This window comes from Salmo salar, chromosome ssa07 (genome assembly GCF_905237065.1).
Source record: "Salmo salar chromosome ssa07, Ssal_v3.1, whole genome shotgun sequence".
In the NCBI taxonomy this organism is placed as follows: Eukaryota; Metazoa; Chordata; class Actinopteri; order Salmoniformes; family Salmonidae; genus Salmo; species Salmo salar.
The window spans coordinates 53,786,976-53,805,529 of NC_059448.1; the positions used below are offsets into that span (position 1 = coordinate 53,786,976).

Sequence of the window (18,554 nt, forward strand, 5' to 3'; positions counted from 1 at the left end):
AACGGAAGTTACTTTTCGTAGCAGGTTAGGAGAATTAACGTAGCAAGTTAGGATAATTAGGTTAAGGTTAGGAAAAGGGTTAGGGTTAGATAAAATGCAGTCCTAGCCTGCTATGAAAAGTCACTTCTGTCCGTAGCTGTTTACCATCTAGCCACAACCTTTGACCCCCAGTATGTAGAGTATGACCACTGATATCTGAACTGACCATAAGCCTGTGCGATCCTGGAGGGTTGCTCCACATCGTCCACGGCCCGGCCGTCTGTCAGCAACACCAAGACATGGGACACCTCCTGCCTCATCCCCAGAGACTCCTGGAACAGCTCCTTCAGAACGTAGCTCATCCCCTTCCCTGTGGAACAACAATACATTCACTGGCAATATCACTATAAATATGTACACACACACCAGTGGAGGCTCCTCAGAGGAGGAAAGAGAGGACCATCCTCACAGAATTCTATTTTTTTTTAAATAGTGAAACATTTAAAAAGTTATCATTTTTAGATAAAACTATAGTAAATATATTCACGTCACCAAATAATTGATTAAAACACACTGTTTTGCAATGAAGTTCTACAGTAGCCTCAGCAGCATTCTGTAGGGTAGCACCATGGTGTAGCCGGAAGACTGCTAGCTTCTGTCCTCCTCTGGGTACATTGACTTCAATACAAAACCTAGGAGGTTCATGGTTCTCACCCCCTTCCATAGACTTACACAGTAATTATGACAACTTCCAGAGGACATCCTCCAACGTATTAGAGCTCTTGCAACATGAACTGACATGTTGTCCACCCAATCAAAGGATCAGAGAATTAATCTAGTACTGAAAGCATAAACTACAGCTAGCTAGCACTGCAGTGCATACAATATGGTGAGTAGTTGACTCAAAGAGACAATAGCTGAACAGTTTTTAACAAATGAATCCAAAATTAAGGAGAAGTGAGAGAGAGAGAGAGAGAGCTAGCTATATTTTGTGGTATATATTTTTTAACTTTCACTTAGCTAGCATTGAATGCAGCAAGCTAGTTAAGCCTACTCAAACACTCGGCTCAAACAGAGAGAAAGGGATGAGGAGGTAGCTGACTATCGCTATCCAACACTGGGAGTCTTCCAAGTCAAGTTAAGCTTTTGGTTTTATAAATGTATTGCCACCGGGTCCTGCTAGTGCAACTCCTAAACTGCTTGCTGCTGACTGTACACTGCACTGCATGACTGTACACTGTACTGCATGACTGTGCACTGTACTGCATCACTGCACACTGTACTGCATGACTGTACACTGTACTGCATGACTGTACACTGTACTGCATGACTGTGCACTGTACTGCATGACTGTACACTGTACTGCATGACTGTGCACTGTACTGCATGACTGTACACTGTACTGCATCACTGCACACTGTACTGCATGACTGTACACTGTACTGCATGACTGTACACTGTACTGCATGACTGTGCACTGTACTGCATGACTGTACACTGTACTGCATGACCGCGCACTGTACTGCATGACTGTACACTGTACTGCATGACTGTACACTGTACTGCATGACTGTGCACTGTACTGCATGACTGCACACTGTACTGCATCACTGCACACTGTACTGCATGACTGTACACTGTACTGCATGACTGTACACTGTACTGCATGACTGTGCACTGTACTGCATGATTGTACTGCATGACTGCGCACTGTACTGCATGACCGCGCACTGTACTGCATGACTGCGCACTGTACTGCATGACTGTACACTGTACTGCATGACTGTGCACTGTACTGCATGACTGCGCACTGTACTGCATGACTGTACACTGTACTGCATGACTGTGCACTGTACTGCATGATTGTACTGCATGACTGCGCACTGTACTGCATGACCGCGCACTGTACTGCATGACTGCGCACTGTACTGCATGACTGTACACTGTACTGCATGACTGTGCACTGTACTGCATGACTGCGCACTGTACTGCATGACTGCACACTGTACTGCATGACTGCACACTGTACTGCATGACTGTGCACTGTACTGCATGACTGTACACTGTACTGCATGACTGTAGCGGGTTTACGGATTAGTTCTAGTAGCTATGTTGACTATGACGTGACAATGTTGTAGGCTGTATGGCTTGGAAATGTTTTTCATCTGGTCACAGACAGTCCACAAGCGAAGGGAAAAGGTAAGAGGAAGAGAGCGAGTTGATAGATGTGAGAAGGAATTATATACACAACAAGCAGTTTGTATGTGGCTGCTATGAAAGAGAACTGGATTTGCGTGTGATCAGTGGTGTATTCATTGTGCTGATTCTGTTAAAAAACATTTCTTAAACAAAAGCAAACAGAACAAAAAGGAGATAAACATAACTGAATTTGTCCAATAGAAACTCTATTTTGCAACTGTTGGACTAATGATTACACTGCAGATCAGCTAGATGCAGGCAAGAGTGTGCAAGGTGGTATTGAATGTGTCACTGTCTGTCTGTGTGTCACTGCCTGTCACCTCAAATCTTTCTCTCGACCTGTGTGCACCTACGTTGTAAACTTTCATTCATAGGCTGGGTTGTAGCAACCTCATGATGGGTATAGGGAAAATTTGACTATCAAGTAGTAGCCTAAACCTATCGATGTTACATTGAGCTGGGTTAATGGAATATGAATGACAGTCATCCAATATGCTGTAATAGAAATAAGGCCATGTTCATAAATTATCATCCTCCATCATCTTAAATGGCACCGACCACCACTGACACACACACACACACACACACACATACACACACTAACTATGTAGACTGTCTCTGGGTTGAGGCCCTCAATGCGGTGGAACAGAACGCTGCGGTCCATATACTGGGAAGTGTTGCCATCTGTGTAACACAGCAAATTAGAAGACTCAGGCAAGCACACACACACACACACACACACACACACACACACACACACACACACACACACACACACACACACACACACACACACACACACACACACACACACACACACACTTGTTCGCAGGCACTTACGCAGGTACAATATAGAGAATCAATGTGTATTGAAAGTGAATAGGCATGGAAGGTGTGTCACAATCTCAAAATGCAAACACAACTGGAGAAGATTTGTCATTTTTGGAGACAGGCGTTTGACAAGACAGAGCTACGGTAGCTAGCAAAAGAGGGTAAAAACGGTTGCTATCCAGCTATACCCAACTTGGCTAATTGTGGGACGGAACCAGCACCGTACAACCGCATTTGGGACCCCGGGGCACAAACCTCCATAAAGTTAGAAAATGCTGAGAAAATGCTGAGAAAATGCTGGAGTTTTAAAGAAAATTCTACACTTTTTGCCATGGGTCAGAGAGAAAAATGGCTGTTTTATAGCTCACCTCATGCTATTGTTCACTTTTTGCCATGAGGCTGAGAGAACATTTAGCAGTTTAAAGCTAATTTCCTGTAATTCTACACATTTTGCTATCATATGCTATCTGGGGGGCACCCGACCTCCAGGGGTACATGCCCTGTGTGCCCGTTAAGTAATCCAGCCCTGGGCGAAACAGTTCACTTATCAACAGTTAATTAGTTGTGCAAATGCAAAGCTGTCTCCAAAAAGCAAGGCAAGTTTACTTTTTGACGTTTGTCAGGTCTCCACTTTCAAAGCTTACAGACATCTAACATTTTTCTACGCAGACAGAATGTCAGTGTGTATGTGTGTACGTGTGCGTGTACGTGTGTGTGTACCTGTTTTGGTGTTGCCTCCTCCATAGCGTACTCCTCTCAGAGCCTTTAGTACAGAGTTCCTGTTCTTGTAATCATTCAGTTTGAACTCTATCCTTGGTTCATCACTGTAGTGCACCACTGCTATCTGAGGGGAGAGACGGGACAGTCAGGGACAATCACCTACAGTACCAGTCAAAAGTTTGGACACCTACTCATTCAAGGATTTTCTTTATTTTTACTATTTTCTACATTATAGAATAATAGCGAAGACATCAAAACTATGAAATAACACATGGAATCATGTAGTAACCAAAAAAGTGTTAAACAAATCAAAATATATTTTATATTTGAGATTTTTCAAAGCAGCCACCCTTTGCCTTGATGACAGCTTTGCACACTCTTGGCATTCTCTCAACCAGCTTCATGAGGAATGCTTTTACAACAGTCTTGAAGGAGTTCCCACATATGCTGAGCACTTGTTGGCTGCTTTTCCTTCACTCTGCGGTCCAACTCATCCCAAACCATCTCAACTGGGTGGAGGTTGGGTGATTGTAGAGGCCAGATCATCTGATGTAGCACTCCATCACTCTCCTTGGTCAAATAGCCCTTATACAGCCTGGAGGTGTGTTTTGGGTCGTTGTCCTGTTGAAAAACAAACGATAGTCCCACTAAGTGCAAACCAGATGGGATGGTGCATGGCTGCAGAATGCTGTGGTAGACATGCTGGTTAAGTGTGCCTTGGATTCTAAATAAACCACTGACAGTGTCACCAGCATAGCACCCCCACACCATCACACCTCCTTTTCCATGCTTCACGGTGGGAACCACACATCCGTTCACCTACTCTGTGTCTCAATTAGACACGGCAGTTGGAAACAAAAATCTCAAATTGGGACTCATCAGACCAAAGGACAGATTTCCACCAGTCTAATGTCCATTGCTTGTGTTTCCTGGCCCAAGCAAGTCTCTTCTTCTTTTTGGTGTCCTTTAGTAGTGGTTTCTTTGCAGCAATTCGACCATGAAGGTCAGATTCACACAGTCTTCTCTGAACAGTTGATATTGAGATGGGTCTGTTACTTGAACTCTGTGAAACATTTATTTGGGCTGCAATCTGAGATCCAGTTAACTCTAATGAATGTATCCTCTGCAGCAGAGGTAACTCTTAGTATTCCTTTCCTGTGGCGGTTCTCATGAGAGCCAGTTTCATCATAGCGCTTGATGGTTTTTGCGACTGCACTTGACGAAACTTTCAAAGTTCTTGAGATTTTCCATATTGACTGACCTTCATGTCTTAAAGTAATGATGGACTGTCGTTTCTCTTAGCTTATTTGAGCTGTTCTTGGCATAATATGGACTTAGACCTATTTGGTAAAATACCATCTTCTGTATACCACCCCTACCTTGTCACAACACAACTGATTGGCTCAAACACACTAAGAAGGAAAGAAATTCCACAAATGTACTTTTAACAAGGCACACTGGTTAATTGAAATGCATTACAGGTGACTACCTCATGAAGCTGGTTGAGAGAATGCCAAGAGTGTGCAAAGCTGTCATCAAGGCAAAGCGTTACTACTTTGAAGAATCTCAAATATGAAATATATTTTGTTTAACACTTTTATGGTTTCTACATGATTCCATGTAGAACAAGTCAATGTGAGGGTGGCCAGGACATTAACCCCTAAAAGGACAAGCCAAGGTACAGTCAACCAGGTACACCTCAGGTACAGTCAACCAGGGTACACTTCAGGTACAGTCAACCAGGGTACACTTCAGGTACAGTCAACCAGGTACACTTCAGGTACAGCCAACCAGGTACACTTCAGGTACAGCCAACCAGGTACACTTCAGGTACAGCCAACCAGGTACACTTCAGGTACAGTCAACCAGGTACACTTCAGGTACAGTCAACCAGGTACACTTCAGGTACAGCCAACCAGGTACACCTCAGGTACAGCCAACCAGGTACACTTCAGGAACAGTCAACCAGGTACACTTCAGGTACAGCCAACCAGGTACACTTCAAGTACAGCCAACCAGGTACACTTCAGGTACAGCCAACCAGGTACACTTCAGGTACAGCCAACCAGGTACACTTCAGGTACAGCCAACCAGGTACACTTCAGGTACAGCCAACCAGGTACACTTCAGGTACAGCCAACCAGGTACACTTCAGGAACAGTCAACCAGGTACACTTCAGGTACAGCCAACCAGGTACACTTCAAGTACAGCCAACCAGGTACACTTCAGGTACAGCCAACCAGGTACACTTCAGGTACAGCCAACCAGGTACACTTCAGGTACAGCCAACCAGGTACACTTCAGGAACAGTCATCCAGGTACACTTCAGAAACAGTCATCCAGGTACACTTCAGGAACAGTCATCCAGGTACACTTCAGGAACAGTCAACCAGGGTACACTTCAGGAACAGTCAACCAGGGTACACTTCAAGTACAGCCAACCAGGTACACTTCAAGTACAGTCAACCAGGTACACTTCAGGTACAGCCAACCAGGGTACACTTCAGGAACAGTCAACCAGGTACACTTCAGGTACAGTCAACCAGGTACACTTCAGGTACAGCCAACCAGGTACACTTCAGGAACAGTCATCCCGGTACACTTCAGGTACAGTCAACCAGGGTACACTTCAGGTACAGTCAACCAGGGTACACTTCAGGTACAGTCAACCAGGTACACTTCAGGTACAGCCAACCAGGTACACTTCAGGAACAGTTAACCAGGTACACTTCAGGTACAGCCAACCAGGTACACTTCAGGAACAGTTAACCAGGTACACTTCAGGTACAGCCAACCAGGTACACTTCAGGAACAGTCAACCAGGTACACTTCAGGTACAGCCAACCAGGTACACTTCAGGTACAGCCAACCAGGTACACTTCAGGTACAGTCAACCAGGTACACTTCAGGTACAGTCAACCAGGTACACTTCAGGAACAGTTAACCAGGTACACTTCAGGTACAGTCAACCAGGTACACTTCACCCTTACATTGCTATGTTTTTTTAAGTCTATTGTTTGTGATGTGTTAACATACTGTACATCGTGTCTGTTAATCCTAAAATGAACAGTAAAGCTTTTGACATATTGAAGGTGTGTGACCTCTGACCTGTGTGCCCTGAGGACCAATCACAGGGAAATAGGTGACAACCCGGAACAGGAAGTCCTTGAGCTTTGCAAAGTTATTGGATCCGATGCTCCATGACTCATCCACCAGGAACACTATGTCTGCCTTCACCCTGCCACACACTGCAACACACACACACACACACACACACACACACACACACGAACGAGCATGCAGGTGCGCACACACACACACAGGTCATGGTGACAGTGATATTGGTTGTTAGCAGACATTATTATCGTCAGACAGAACATTGCTAAAGGAACATCTTCAGTCTTAAGAAGCAGTCTCTGATGGAGGTAAGTGGTGTTATTCTGAGGGTCTTAAGAAGCAGTCTCTAATGGAGGTAAGTGGTGTTATTCTGAGGGTCTTAAGAAGCAGTCTCTAATGGAGGTAAGTGGTGTTATTCTGAGGGTCTTAAGAAGCAGTCTCTGATGGAGGTAAGTGCTGTTATTATACAGTCTTAAGAAGCAGTCTCTAATGGAGGTAAGTGCTGTTATTCTTCAGTCTTAAGAAGCAGTCTCTAATGGAGGTAAGTGCTGTTATTCTTCAGGGTCTTAAGAAGCAGTCTCTAATGGAGGTAAGTGGTGTTATTCTGAGGGTCTTAAGAAGCAGTCTCTGATGGAGGTAAGTGCTGTTATTCTACAGTCTTAAGAAGCAGTCTCTAATGGAGGTAAGTGCTGTTATTCTGAGGGTCTTAAGAAGCAGGCTCTAATGGAGGTAAGTGGTGTTATTCTGAGGGTCTTAAGAAGCAGTCTCTGATGGAGGTAAGTGCTGTTATTCTACAGTCTTAAGAAGCAGTCTCTAATGGAGGTAAGTGCTGTTATTCTACAGTCTTAAGAAGCAGTCTCTGATGGAGGTAAGTGGTGTTATTCTACAGTCTTAAGAAGCAGTCTCTGATGGAGGTAAGTGGTGTTATTCTGAGGGTCTTAAGAAGCAGTCTCTAATGGAGGTAAGTGCTGTTATTCTGACGGTCTTAAGAAGCAGTCTCTAATGGAGGTAAGTGCTGTTATTCTACAGTCTTAAGAAGCAGTCTCTGATGGAGGTAAGTGGTGTTATTCTGAGGGTCTTAAGAAGCAGTCTCTAATGGAGGTAAGTGGTGTTATTCTGAGGGTCTTAAGAAGCAGTCTCTAATGGAGGTAAGTGCTGTTATTCTACAGTCTTAAGAAGCAGTCTCTGATGGAGGTAAGTGGTGTTATTCTGAGGGTCTTAAGAAGCAGTCTCTAATGGAGGTAAGTGGTGTTATTCTGAGGGTCTTAAGAAGCAGTCTCTAATGGAGGTAAGTGCTGTTATTCTGAGGGTCTGTCAGTTTGCTCTGATTGTAATGCCTAACAGCTATTCATCTATATAGGTACTATAAATACTTCTGTTACCTGGCCCTGGTCCAACAGTTGTCTCTGTATCCAAAACCAATATGTTTCTGGTAGTGGTGGTAAGATGTCCGACGCTGGTGGTGGCTGCAGCTGTTTTGACAAAGGTGGTGGTGGCTGCAGATGTTTTGACAACGGTGGTGCTTGGGGGTTTCTTGGCGGTGCCGGAGGTGGTTTTGGAGGGGGCTTTGGCGACGGTGGAGCGGGTGTGGGCTTTGGTGGCTTTGGCTGCATTGGGTTGGGAGGCGGTGAGGGTGTGAGGGGGGAGAGGGGCAGGCGTGGCGGGTAAAGACTGGACAGGCACCAGAGGACGGTCCTTGGCCACTGAAAGGAAATAGACAGTGTTTTATATTCATATGCAGTAGCGTAGTGTTGTGCTTGGACACATTTCACATGATATACTGTATACATTATTTATGGCATTTTTATAGTCACATACATGGATAGGTGCAGTGAAATATGTTGTTCTACAGGGTCAGCCATATTAGTACGGCGCCCCTGGAGCAAATTAAGGTTAAGTGCCTTGCTCAAGGGCACATAGACAGATTTTTCCTCTTGTCAGCTCAGTTATTCGAACCGGCGACCTTTCGATTACTGGCCCAACTCTCTAACTGCTAGCCTGTCCTACACCTACTGTACACCATAGTCATTACTGAGTAATAACATATGTCATGATCTAGTAAGTACATGAACCAGCATTGGGTTTCCTGTATGATAGACGGTTTCTAGTGAAGTGTATAAAAATGTAATGGACAGCTCTCCAAACGTTGCATTTCTTACAGCTTAGGATAGCAGCACTCAACAATTGTTGTTGTTGTTGTCGTTTTTGAGTGAGCACGTTGTTTACTGTTCCAGTGAGCTGGAGCCATAACGTGAAGAGGTGTTAAGCTTTACCTATCCTGTGGTGGATAGAGGTGATGGGTCCCTCCACCTCTCCATACACAGGTCTGATGGTGAAGATGTAGGTCCTGCCATACAGCAGATCACTCAGCTTAAACATGGTGGCAGAAGGACCAAGCTTCTCCTTTTTGGTGTCCAACTCTGAAGAGAAAAAGTGTACCCATATATGGTAAAAAAATAATAAAATCTATTTAACCTTTAGCCAAGTCATTGTGAACAAATTGTCCTCTGGTTGGTCAGAGAGGTTGTAAAAAGTGACAAACACAAAACAATTGTCATCACTCTAAAAACACATAACACGGCCCAATTCCAAGGGTAACTCAGGTTTCCCCATCACAATAACAGTTTGGAACAATTGACAATTTACAGGACAAAATCCCCATTTACATCTTGAATTCACCCCTACGGATAATATTTATTGTGGCTACATGATGATTTCTATTAATTATGGCCTCCAAACCCTTCACACTTAAAAAAATGGGTAAGATGAAACCTAGCATAGTTCACGCTGATAAAATCTCCAGGAAGTAGTCTTCTGTTGTGACAGACTGAACAATTTGGTTCTGGGTGCTGAGATTACCAAAAAGTGACTGGGACATGAAAGACAAACCCCGACATTACATTTGTACTGCCATGCTCACACAAAGCACAAAGTCATTAACACTTACTGATGTCACTAACATAGGCCCCATTCCAATTGTATGACTGTCACGTCCTGACCAGTAAAAGGGGTTATTTGTCATTGTAGTTTTGTCAGGGCGTGGCAGGGGGTGTTTGTTTTGTGTGTTTTGGTGTTTTTGGTTTAGGTTCTATGTTTTCTATTTCTATGTTTAAATCTAGTTTTCTATTTCTATGTTGGGTTTTTGGTAGGACCTCCAATTAGAGGAAGCTGGTTGTCGTTGTCTCTAATTGGAGGCCATATTTAGTTGGGGTTTGTTTCACTTGTGTTTTGTGGGTGGTTATTTCCTGTATAGTCTGTGCACCTTACGGGACTGTTTCATCGTTTGTTTCTTTTTTTAAGTGTTATTTCTAATAAATTAAGAAGATGAGCACTTTACCCACTGCGCCTTGGTCCTATCCTTACGACGCCTATGACAATGACTGGCAGTTGAAGGCCATGTGGTGGAGCCCTTGGGTTCACCTACCCAGTCATGTCTAGTCAGTGACTACTTCAACAATGGGAAATGGGAGGACCTCAGAAACTGAAGGCATTTTTAAGAAAGATCTTAAGAAACACCTTTTTTGCAGTGCTTTTAATTAGGGTGCTTTTAGCCATACTATTTATTTAATTTATTTTATACTATCTATTTTACGAATTTTTATTTATTCAAATGCATTAGTCTCTTAAGTCCACCGTTTTTTAAGTAATTGTTTTACTATTTTTATTTGCCACATTTTGAAAACAGTGTTTTTATCTTTCTCACCTTTTATAACTGTATTTGTTGAAGCATTTTGAATTGCATCCTCTGTAAGTAATGTGCTGTATGATTAGATTGATTGAGGAGGGAAAGCATTATTAAGGATTTTGAATGAGGCCATAGCCTGACGTGATCATCTGTGCTGGTGTCACAGCCTGATGTGATTGGCTGTGCTGGTGTCAATGCCTGATGTGATTGGCTGTGCTGGTGTCACAGCCTGATGTGATTGGCTGTGCTGGTGTCACAGCCTGATGTGATTGGCTGTGCTGGTGTCACAGCCTGATGAGATTGGCTGTGCTGGTGTCACAGCCTGATGAGATTGGATGTGCTGGTGTCACAGCCTGATGTGATTGGCTGTGCTGGTGTCACAGCCTGATGTGATTGGCTGTGCTGGTGTCACAGCCTGATGTGATTGGCTGTGCTTTGACCTCTGACCTGAGATGTGCCTCCAGGAGAGCAGATACCCAGAAGCCCCGGCAACGCTGATCCAGTTGAGGGAGGTACTGCTGTCTGTGGTGTCGAGCGCTGCGAAGCCGTTCACTTTGGGCAGGTCCACTGGAACATAACACATCCAACACATCATTTAAGTGTTTGAGAATGGCTACATCGCAGTCAGACTGTGCAGACTCACTGATCTACAAATCACCTTGCATCTCAAATAACTACTCATTATCTGATCAAGATTATCGGTTCTGTGCCTGGCCTTGCTCAAACTGATCCCCTCAACCACACGGAATAACTTTAAGATACCTTACTGCTACGTTTTGGGCTAGGTGGTGGTGCTAGGTGAGTAGAGACGTGTGACAGGTCTACATTTTAGTCATTTAGCAGTCACTCTTATCCAGAGGAATATCTGAGAGGTGTAGCCATAGTTCAGTACTCACAGGTGCGTGCAGTGACCAGGAACGGGCTCCCTTCTCGGTCCCCCACCATAGATGCCACCTGGATCTTATAGGCCGAGCTCTCCTGTAACTTAGGGATGGTGAAGGAGGTAGTGGAGGAAGCGACTAGCTGGGACTTCTCATCGCCACCTAGAGGCAGAGAGGTTAACATGCTTGGGATATATATAGGTCGGGACAGCAGGATAGCCTACAGCTATTTCACAATGATCTTTCCTTTATGCCTCACAGCCTCTCTCCTCACCTTGAAGAACTTAGGTCTGTGGGGAGGGACCATGTCCTCTAATACAAGAGGGAGGTGAGGGGATGCAAGGAAGCATGAAAGACGAATTGAGATAGAGCCTACGTTTTAATTTATAATTTTTTTATTTCACCTTTATTTAACCAGGTAGGCTAGTTGAACAAGTTCTCACTTGTAACTACGACCTGGCCAAGATAAAGCAAAGCAGTGCGACACAAACAACAACACAGAGTTATACATGGAATAAACAAACATACAGTCAACAACACAATAGAAAAGGTCTATATACAGTGTGTGCAAATGAGGTAGGATAAGGGAGGTAAGGCAATAAATAGGCCATGGTGGCGAAGTAATTACAATATACCAATTAAACACTGGAGTGATAGATGTGCAGAAGATGAATGTGCAAGTAGAGATACTGGGGTGTAAAGGAGCAAAATAAATAAAATAAATAACAGTATAGGGGGTGAGGTAGTTGGATGGGCTATTTACAGATGGGCTATGTACAGGTGAAGTGATCTGTGAGCTGCTCTGACAGCTGGTGCTTAACGTTAGTGAGGGAGATATGAGTCTCCAGCTTCAATGATGTTTGCAGTTCGTTCCAGTCATTGGCAACAGAGAACTGGAAGGAAAGGCGGCCAAGTGAGGAATTGGCTTTGGTGAGATATACCTACTGGAGCGCGTGCTATGGGTGGGTGTTTCTATGGTGACCAGTGAGCTGAGATAAGGCGGGGCTTTACCAAGCAAAGACTTATAGATGACCTGGAGCCAGTGGGTTTGGCGACGAATATGAAGCGAGGGCCAGCCAAAGAGAGCATACAGGTGGTGGGTAGTATATGTGGCTTTGGTGGTGTGTGTTTGTGTGTCAATGTGTGTGTGTGTCCATAGATGCATGTGTGTGGTCCTCACCATGGAAGGGGCTCCAGGAGATCTTGTAGCCAGTGACCCCAGGTGTTCTCCTCCAGGTCAGTATGAAGGAGTTGACTCCGACATCCATTACCTTCACCTCCTTGACCGCCTGGATCAGCTCTGACTCTGTCACCGACGCTGATGGAACCACATCAACAATAGATGTAGGTTCATTTAAGATAAACAATAAATATGTGGTGAGCTTTCTGACACAAAATGGCTGCCGCTACATGGATGCTATACATCGGTGCTGGATGAGGGGAGTTTCTGCCTTTCAATGTTGACCGCTTTGAGCATACCTTGAATACATATACAATCAATTATCATTATAAATGTTGTGACAATGTTCCTCATTCAACAGCCTGGATGGACTTCTTCAATGTAAATTAAGTTCTTTCTGTTCAGAGTTTCTAACAGTAGAAACAAACTCAGATAGAACTATTAGATGATAACAACCATGCCAGGCAGCAGTGACACACACACACACACACACACACACACACACACACACACACACACACACACACACACACACACACACACACACACACACACACACACACACACACACACACACACACGTAATATCTAACAAGTAATATCTAACAAGTAATCTAACCTAACAATTTCACAACAACTACCTTATACACACAAGTGTAAAGGAATGAATAAGAATATGTACATAAAAATATATGAATGAGTGATGGCCGAACGGCATAGGCAAGATGCAGTAGATGGTATAGAGTACCGTATATACATATTAGATTTGTAATGTAGGGATGTAAACATTATATAAAGTGGCATTGTTTAAAGTGGCTAGTGATACATTTATTACATAAATGTTTCCATTATTAAAGTGGCTAGAGTTGAGTTGGTAAGTTGGCAGCAGCCACTCAATGTTAGTGATGGCTGTTTAACAGTCTGATGTCCTTGAGATAGAAGCTGTTTTTCAGTCTCTCGGTCCTCACTTTGATGCACCTGTACTGACCTCGCCTTCTGGATGATAGCGGGGTGAACAGGCAGTGGCTCGGGTGGTTGTTGTCCTTGATGATCTTTTTGGCCTTCTGTGACATCGGGTGGTGTAGGTGTCCTGGAGGGTGGGTAGTTTGCCCCCGGTGATGCGTTGTGCAGACCTCACTACCCTCTGGAGAGCCTTACGGTTGTGGGCGGAGCAGTTTCCGTATCAGGCGGTGATACAGCCCGACAGGATGCTCTCGATTGTGCATCTGTAAAAGTTTGTGAGTGTTTTTGGTGACAAGCCGAATTTCTTCAGCCTCCTGAGGTTGAAGAGGCGCTGCTGCGCCTTCTTCACCACGCTGTCTGTGTGGGTGGACCAATTCAGTTTGTCCGTGATGTGTTCGCCGAGGAACTTCTCCACTACTGTCCACCTTCTCCACTACTGTCCCGTCGATGTGGATAGGGGGCTGCTCCCTCTGCTGTTTCCTGAAGTCCACGATCATCTCCTTTGTTTTGTTGACATTGAGTGTGAGGTTATTTTCCTGACACCACACTCCAAGGGCCCTCACCTCCTCCCTGTAGGCCGTCTCGTCGTTGTTGGTAATCAAGCCTACCACAGAAGTGTCGTCTGCAAACTTGATGATTGAGTTGGAGGCGTGCATGGCCACGCAGTCATGGGTGAACAGGGAGTACAGGAGAGGGCTGAGAACGCACCCTTGTGGGGCCCCAGTGTTGAGGATCAGCGGGGTGGAGATGTTGTTACCTACCCTCACCATCTGGGGGTGGCCCGTCAGGAAGTCCAGGACCCAGTTGCACAGGGCGGGGTTGAGACCCAGGGTCTCGAGCTTAATGACGAGTTTGGAGGGTACTATGGTGGTAAATGCTGAGCTGTAGTCGATGAACAGCATGCTTACATAGGTATTCCTCTTGTCCAGATGGGTTAGGGCAGTGTGCAGTGTGATTGCGTCGTCTGTGGACCTATTGGGGCGGTAAGCAAATTGGAGTGGGTCTAGGGTGTCAGGTAGGGTGGAGGTGATATGGTCTTTGACTAGTCTCTCAAAGCACTTCATGATGACAGAAGTGAGTGCTACGGGGCAGTAGTCATTTAGCTCAGTTACCTTAGCTTTCTTGGGTACAGGAACAATGGTGGTCCTCTTGAAGCATGTGGGAACAGCAGACTGGGATAAGGATTGATTGAATATGTCCGTAAACACACCAGCCAGCTGGTCTGTGCATGCTCTGAGGACGCGGCTGGGGATGCCGTCTGGGCCTGCAGCCTTGCGAGGGTTAACACGTTTAAATGTTTTACTCACGTTGGCTGCAGTGAAGGAGAGCCCACAGGTTTTGGTAGCGGGCCCTGTCAGTGCCACTGTATTGTCCTCAAAGCGAGCAAAGAAGTTGTTTAGTTTGTCTGGGAGCAAGACATCGTGGTCCACGACAGGGCTGGTTTTTCTTTTGTAGTCCGTGATTGACAACAAGGGTACAAGGGTACAAGGGGCGTAACGTTCCACATCTCCCTACTTGATTACAATATCAGGACTTCATCCACAGGGCTCTGGGTTTATGTAAATGGACAGTGACTCAGTGTTACACTCCATATTTTCCGTTTAATGTATTTACGAAAGTTCAATCAGTAAGGCTGGTCTGAATGGATCATCACTTTTCAACAACGCCTGTACTCGATTGAAATAACAGTGGTCTGTCTCGTTCAAATCACACATCTTAGAAATACAATAGTCTTGGATATACAGCGGTGGACTGTGAGGGCTTCCCATCCATAAGTGTGATTACATTACCGACAACAACGTCAACCACTGCTTACATGCGTTTCCATGCATATACGTTTGGATTCCCAGTATCCAACCAAAGAAATTGCTAGAAAAAAAATCTATGCCCTTTCCTTAAATTAGTTGTTTGTATACAGCACCTACCAAGCACATTGCTGTGACTGCAGACTCCACTGACGCCATAGGGGCAAGTCCTAGCTTCCACTGGCGTAGAAAATTCACTCAGTCTCCCAATGACATCAACGTGTGAATAAGTGAAAATTTCCAATACCCACCATCACCACTGTGGGAAAAAAAATCATGCACAAGTTAGGATTTACCCCATACTCTCTCTCCAGGTACCTGTGAGCTGTGAGAGGGAGATTTCTGGCCCCTCTGTGTTGCCGTAGACAGAGTGGATGCTAACTATGTAGACTGTCTCTGGGTTGAGGCCCTCAATGCGGTGGAACAGAACGCTGCGGTCCATATACTGGGACTGGGGAGTGTTGCCATCTGTGTAACACAGCAAATTAGAAGACTCAGGCAAGCACAAACACACACACACACACACACACACACACACACACACACACACACACACACACACACACACACACACACACACACACACACACACACACACACACACACACACACACACACACACACACACACACACACTGCAAGTTCACAGGCTACATTCATCTTTGCAATTGGGATAAGGTTATATTTAGGATTTGGAACAAGAAGCCCACTACAGTACCGATGTTCCAGGTGAGTTTGTACTCGGTGGACCCCACGACGGGACTCCACTCCACGTCGATGGAGGAACTGGTGTAGGAAGTCACTTGGAAGTTAGACACATATCCCAAAGGAGCTAGCGGAGAGAGAAGAGGGGATACAAGGCAACACGACGAAGACGCATGGAGTCAGGAAGCAGGTGCAGTCGTTGAGTTTAATCAGAACGAACATAGAGAGAATACAAAATCAGGAGCGGCGTCTGAACATGAAAATACAAAACAATACTGCATGATGGGTGATATGACCGAGTGCTACATAAAGGGGAAGTCGTCAGGGTAGTGATGAAAATACACTTCACTAGGAAAGAGGACGCGTTGGACTCACAGGTGCGGAAGGTAGCTGAGACGCCGGGTCCCACCAGCGATCCAAACAGGACGTAAAGAGACAGGACATACTCTGTGTCATGGACCACGTTCTTCAGAAGGTGCTCTGTGGTGGAGCCGTTCAGAGCCAGCTGTCTAGGGCGGTCCCGACCCACAAACTCTGGAGGAATAACACACACATAACAATGGAGTAGGTGGAGGGTTAGGGCCTGAGCCCTGATCTAAAGTCAGTTTAGTGTTTTGCCCATAATGATAATCACCTGCTATTGGAGGCCAACTCCTTTGGACCAGTGGAGTGTTCACTGGAGTTGTGTCTGATAATTTGCAAAATGGCTCACTATCTAGCTTAAATTACATTTGTTAATTAGCAATTAGGTCTCTCTTTGTACTCAACTTAATGAATCCCTTAACGACCGTTCCATTCAAATTGTCCCTTTCATATAGCTTTACAGCTCATTACAGGCAAATCAAATCATCTAAAGCAAGTAATTCTGCAGACATTGGGATTGTTTGACGATACCTTTCATTTCCAAGCATAGCTCTGTTGATATTAAAAGCATCCCGAGTTATTTAAAAAAAGGCAACCAGTCGTGAGGGCAATGAGAAGAGGATGCGTGAACAAAAACCAACCTAAACCCCCAAATAACTCTCATCATCATCTCCACATGAAAGGAGAAGGCACCCTACTATCCCTCCTCCATCTTTTCATCTGGCTTGATCAATCCCTTTTCTCTCACTTTCAGACACACACACTCCTTTATTCACACATTCCCCCCTTTCCTGTCTTCCCCATATGAACATCATCAGAAGCCTGTCCCCTCATTAAAACAACCCACGTATCCCTCCATCTCTCTTTTTATTTTCCTGTTTTCTGAGGGGGTGGCCATGATGCCAGCTTGTCACATGGAAATGACGCTGGTACTACCGAGTGACATGGTGGGGAGCCCAGTCCTGGCATTTCAAAGGATCTGTGTCGTGTCACCACAGGGACGCTCAGAGGGGTGACATCAAATACCCCCCCCCACCTTTTTACCCATAACCCCACTGCAGAATCTTCCTCCAATCATGTTCTAGTGATGCTGATTTTGATAGACACGGTGAGACAGAGGGGTGGTAGGTAGGTAGGTAGGTACACAGAGTTGGGGAGACTCTGAACATCGTCAGAGATACATCACACATGAGAGAGAAAAGGAGAGAGAGAGAGAAAGAGGGGTGAGAAAGGAGAGAGAGAGAAAGAGGGGAGAGAAAGGAGAGAGAGAAAGAGGGGAGAGAAAGGAGAGAGAGAGAGAAAAAGAGAGAGAGAGAGAGAGAGAAAGAAAGAGCGGAGAGAGCTAGCCCCTACAAACTTCTGGAGATCTGAGAGGATTGGACAGGGATAAGCAATATGGTAAAACATTCCACCTAGCCTATCAAATCAAATCCCCTCAGATCTCAACAACTGTCTAGGGGGTAGGGGGGTTGTTTTTGGGAAGGGCTTTGGTTTGTATTGTGCGAGTGTATTGTGTAGAGGTGAGAGGTCACCTGGAGTGGGCCCCCAGGCTAGTCTGTAGCCTGTGGCCCCAGGGACAGAGTTCCAGGAGACCATGGCACTGTTGGTGCTCACTGCCGATGCCTTCAGAGTCTGGACTGCACTGCTCTCCACTGGCACAGGGAGACGGGAGACGGGAGAGAGAGGGGAGAGAGGAGAGAGAATTTAACTATCATTATGGATAGAATGTTAGTCATTGAACAGCTGCATGATGAAGGGAGATGGCCTCGGCCGGCACACTGCTAAGGCTCTGGTAGAACGAACTGTATTATGAAGCTAAAATGGGTGTCATTTAGGGCGCAACCATAATGTTCAAAAGTTGACTCACCCTGTACAGTGAGGGAAAAAAGTATTTGATCCCCTGCTGATTTTGTACGTTTGCCCACTGACAAAGAAATGATCAGTCTATAATTTTAATGGTAGGTTTATTTGAACAGTGAGAGACAGAATAACAAAGAAAAAAATCCAGAAAAATGCATGTCAAAAATGTTATAAAATGATTTGCATTTTAATGAGAGAAATAAGTATTTGACCACTCTGCAAAACATGACTTAGTACTTGGTGGCAAAACCCTTGTGGGCAATCA

The 18,554-nt window shown here is 45.0% G+C and overlaps 1 protein-coding gene across 6 annotated transcripts in view; it reads right to left on the minus strand.

Moving 5' to 3' along the window:
• Nucleotides 1-18,554, minus strand: part of LOC106576558 (collagen alpha-1(VII) chain) — a 146,762-nt gene that overhangs the window by 97,701 nt on the left and 30,507 nt on the right. For all 6 annotated transcript variants that reach the window (XM_045722263.1, XM_045722262.1, XM_045722265.1 and 3 more), the window contains exons 13-24: nt 17,962-18,081; nt 16,442-16,600; nt 16,080-16,193; nt 15,680-15,829; nt 12,594-12,731; nt 11,429-11,575; nt 10,980-11,099; nt 9,121-9,267; nt 8,230-8,550; nt 6,839-6,978; nt 3,730-3,853; nt 206-349 (exon numbers count right to left, since the gene is read on the minus strand). In XM_045722263.1, the coding sequence (XP_045578219.1) occupies nt 206-349; nt 3,730-3,853; nt 6,839-6,978; nt 8,230-8,550; nt 9,121-9,267; nt 10,980-11,099; nt 11,429-11,575; nt 12,594-12,731; nt 15,680-15,829; nt 16,080-16,193; nt 16,442-16,600; nt 17,962-18,081 (1,824 nt within the window). The remainder of the gene's footprint in view (nt 1-205; nt 350-3,729; nt 3,854-6,838; nt 6,979-8,229; nt 8,551-9,120; nt 9,268-10,979; nt 11,100-11,428; nt 11,576-12,593; nt 12,732-15,679; nt 15,830-16,079; nt 16,194-16,441; nt 16,601-17,961; nt 18,082-18,554) is intronic.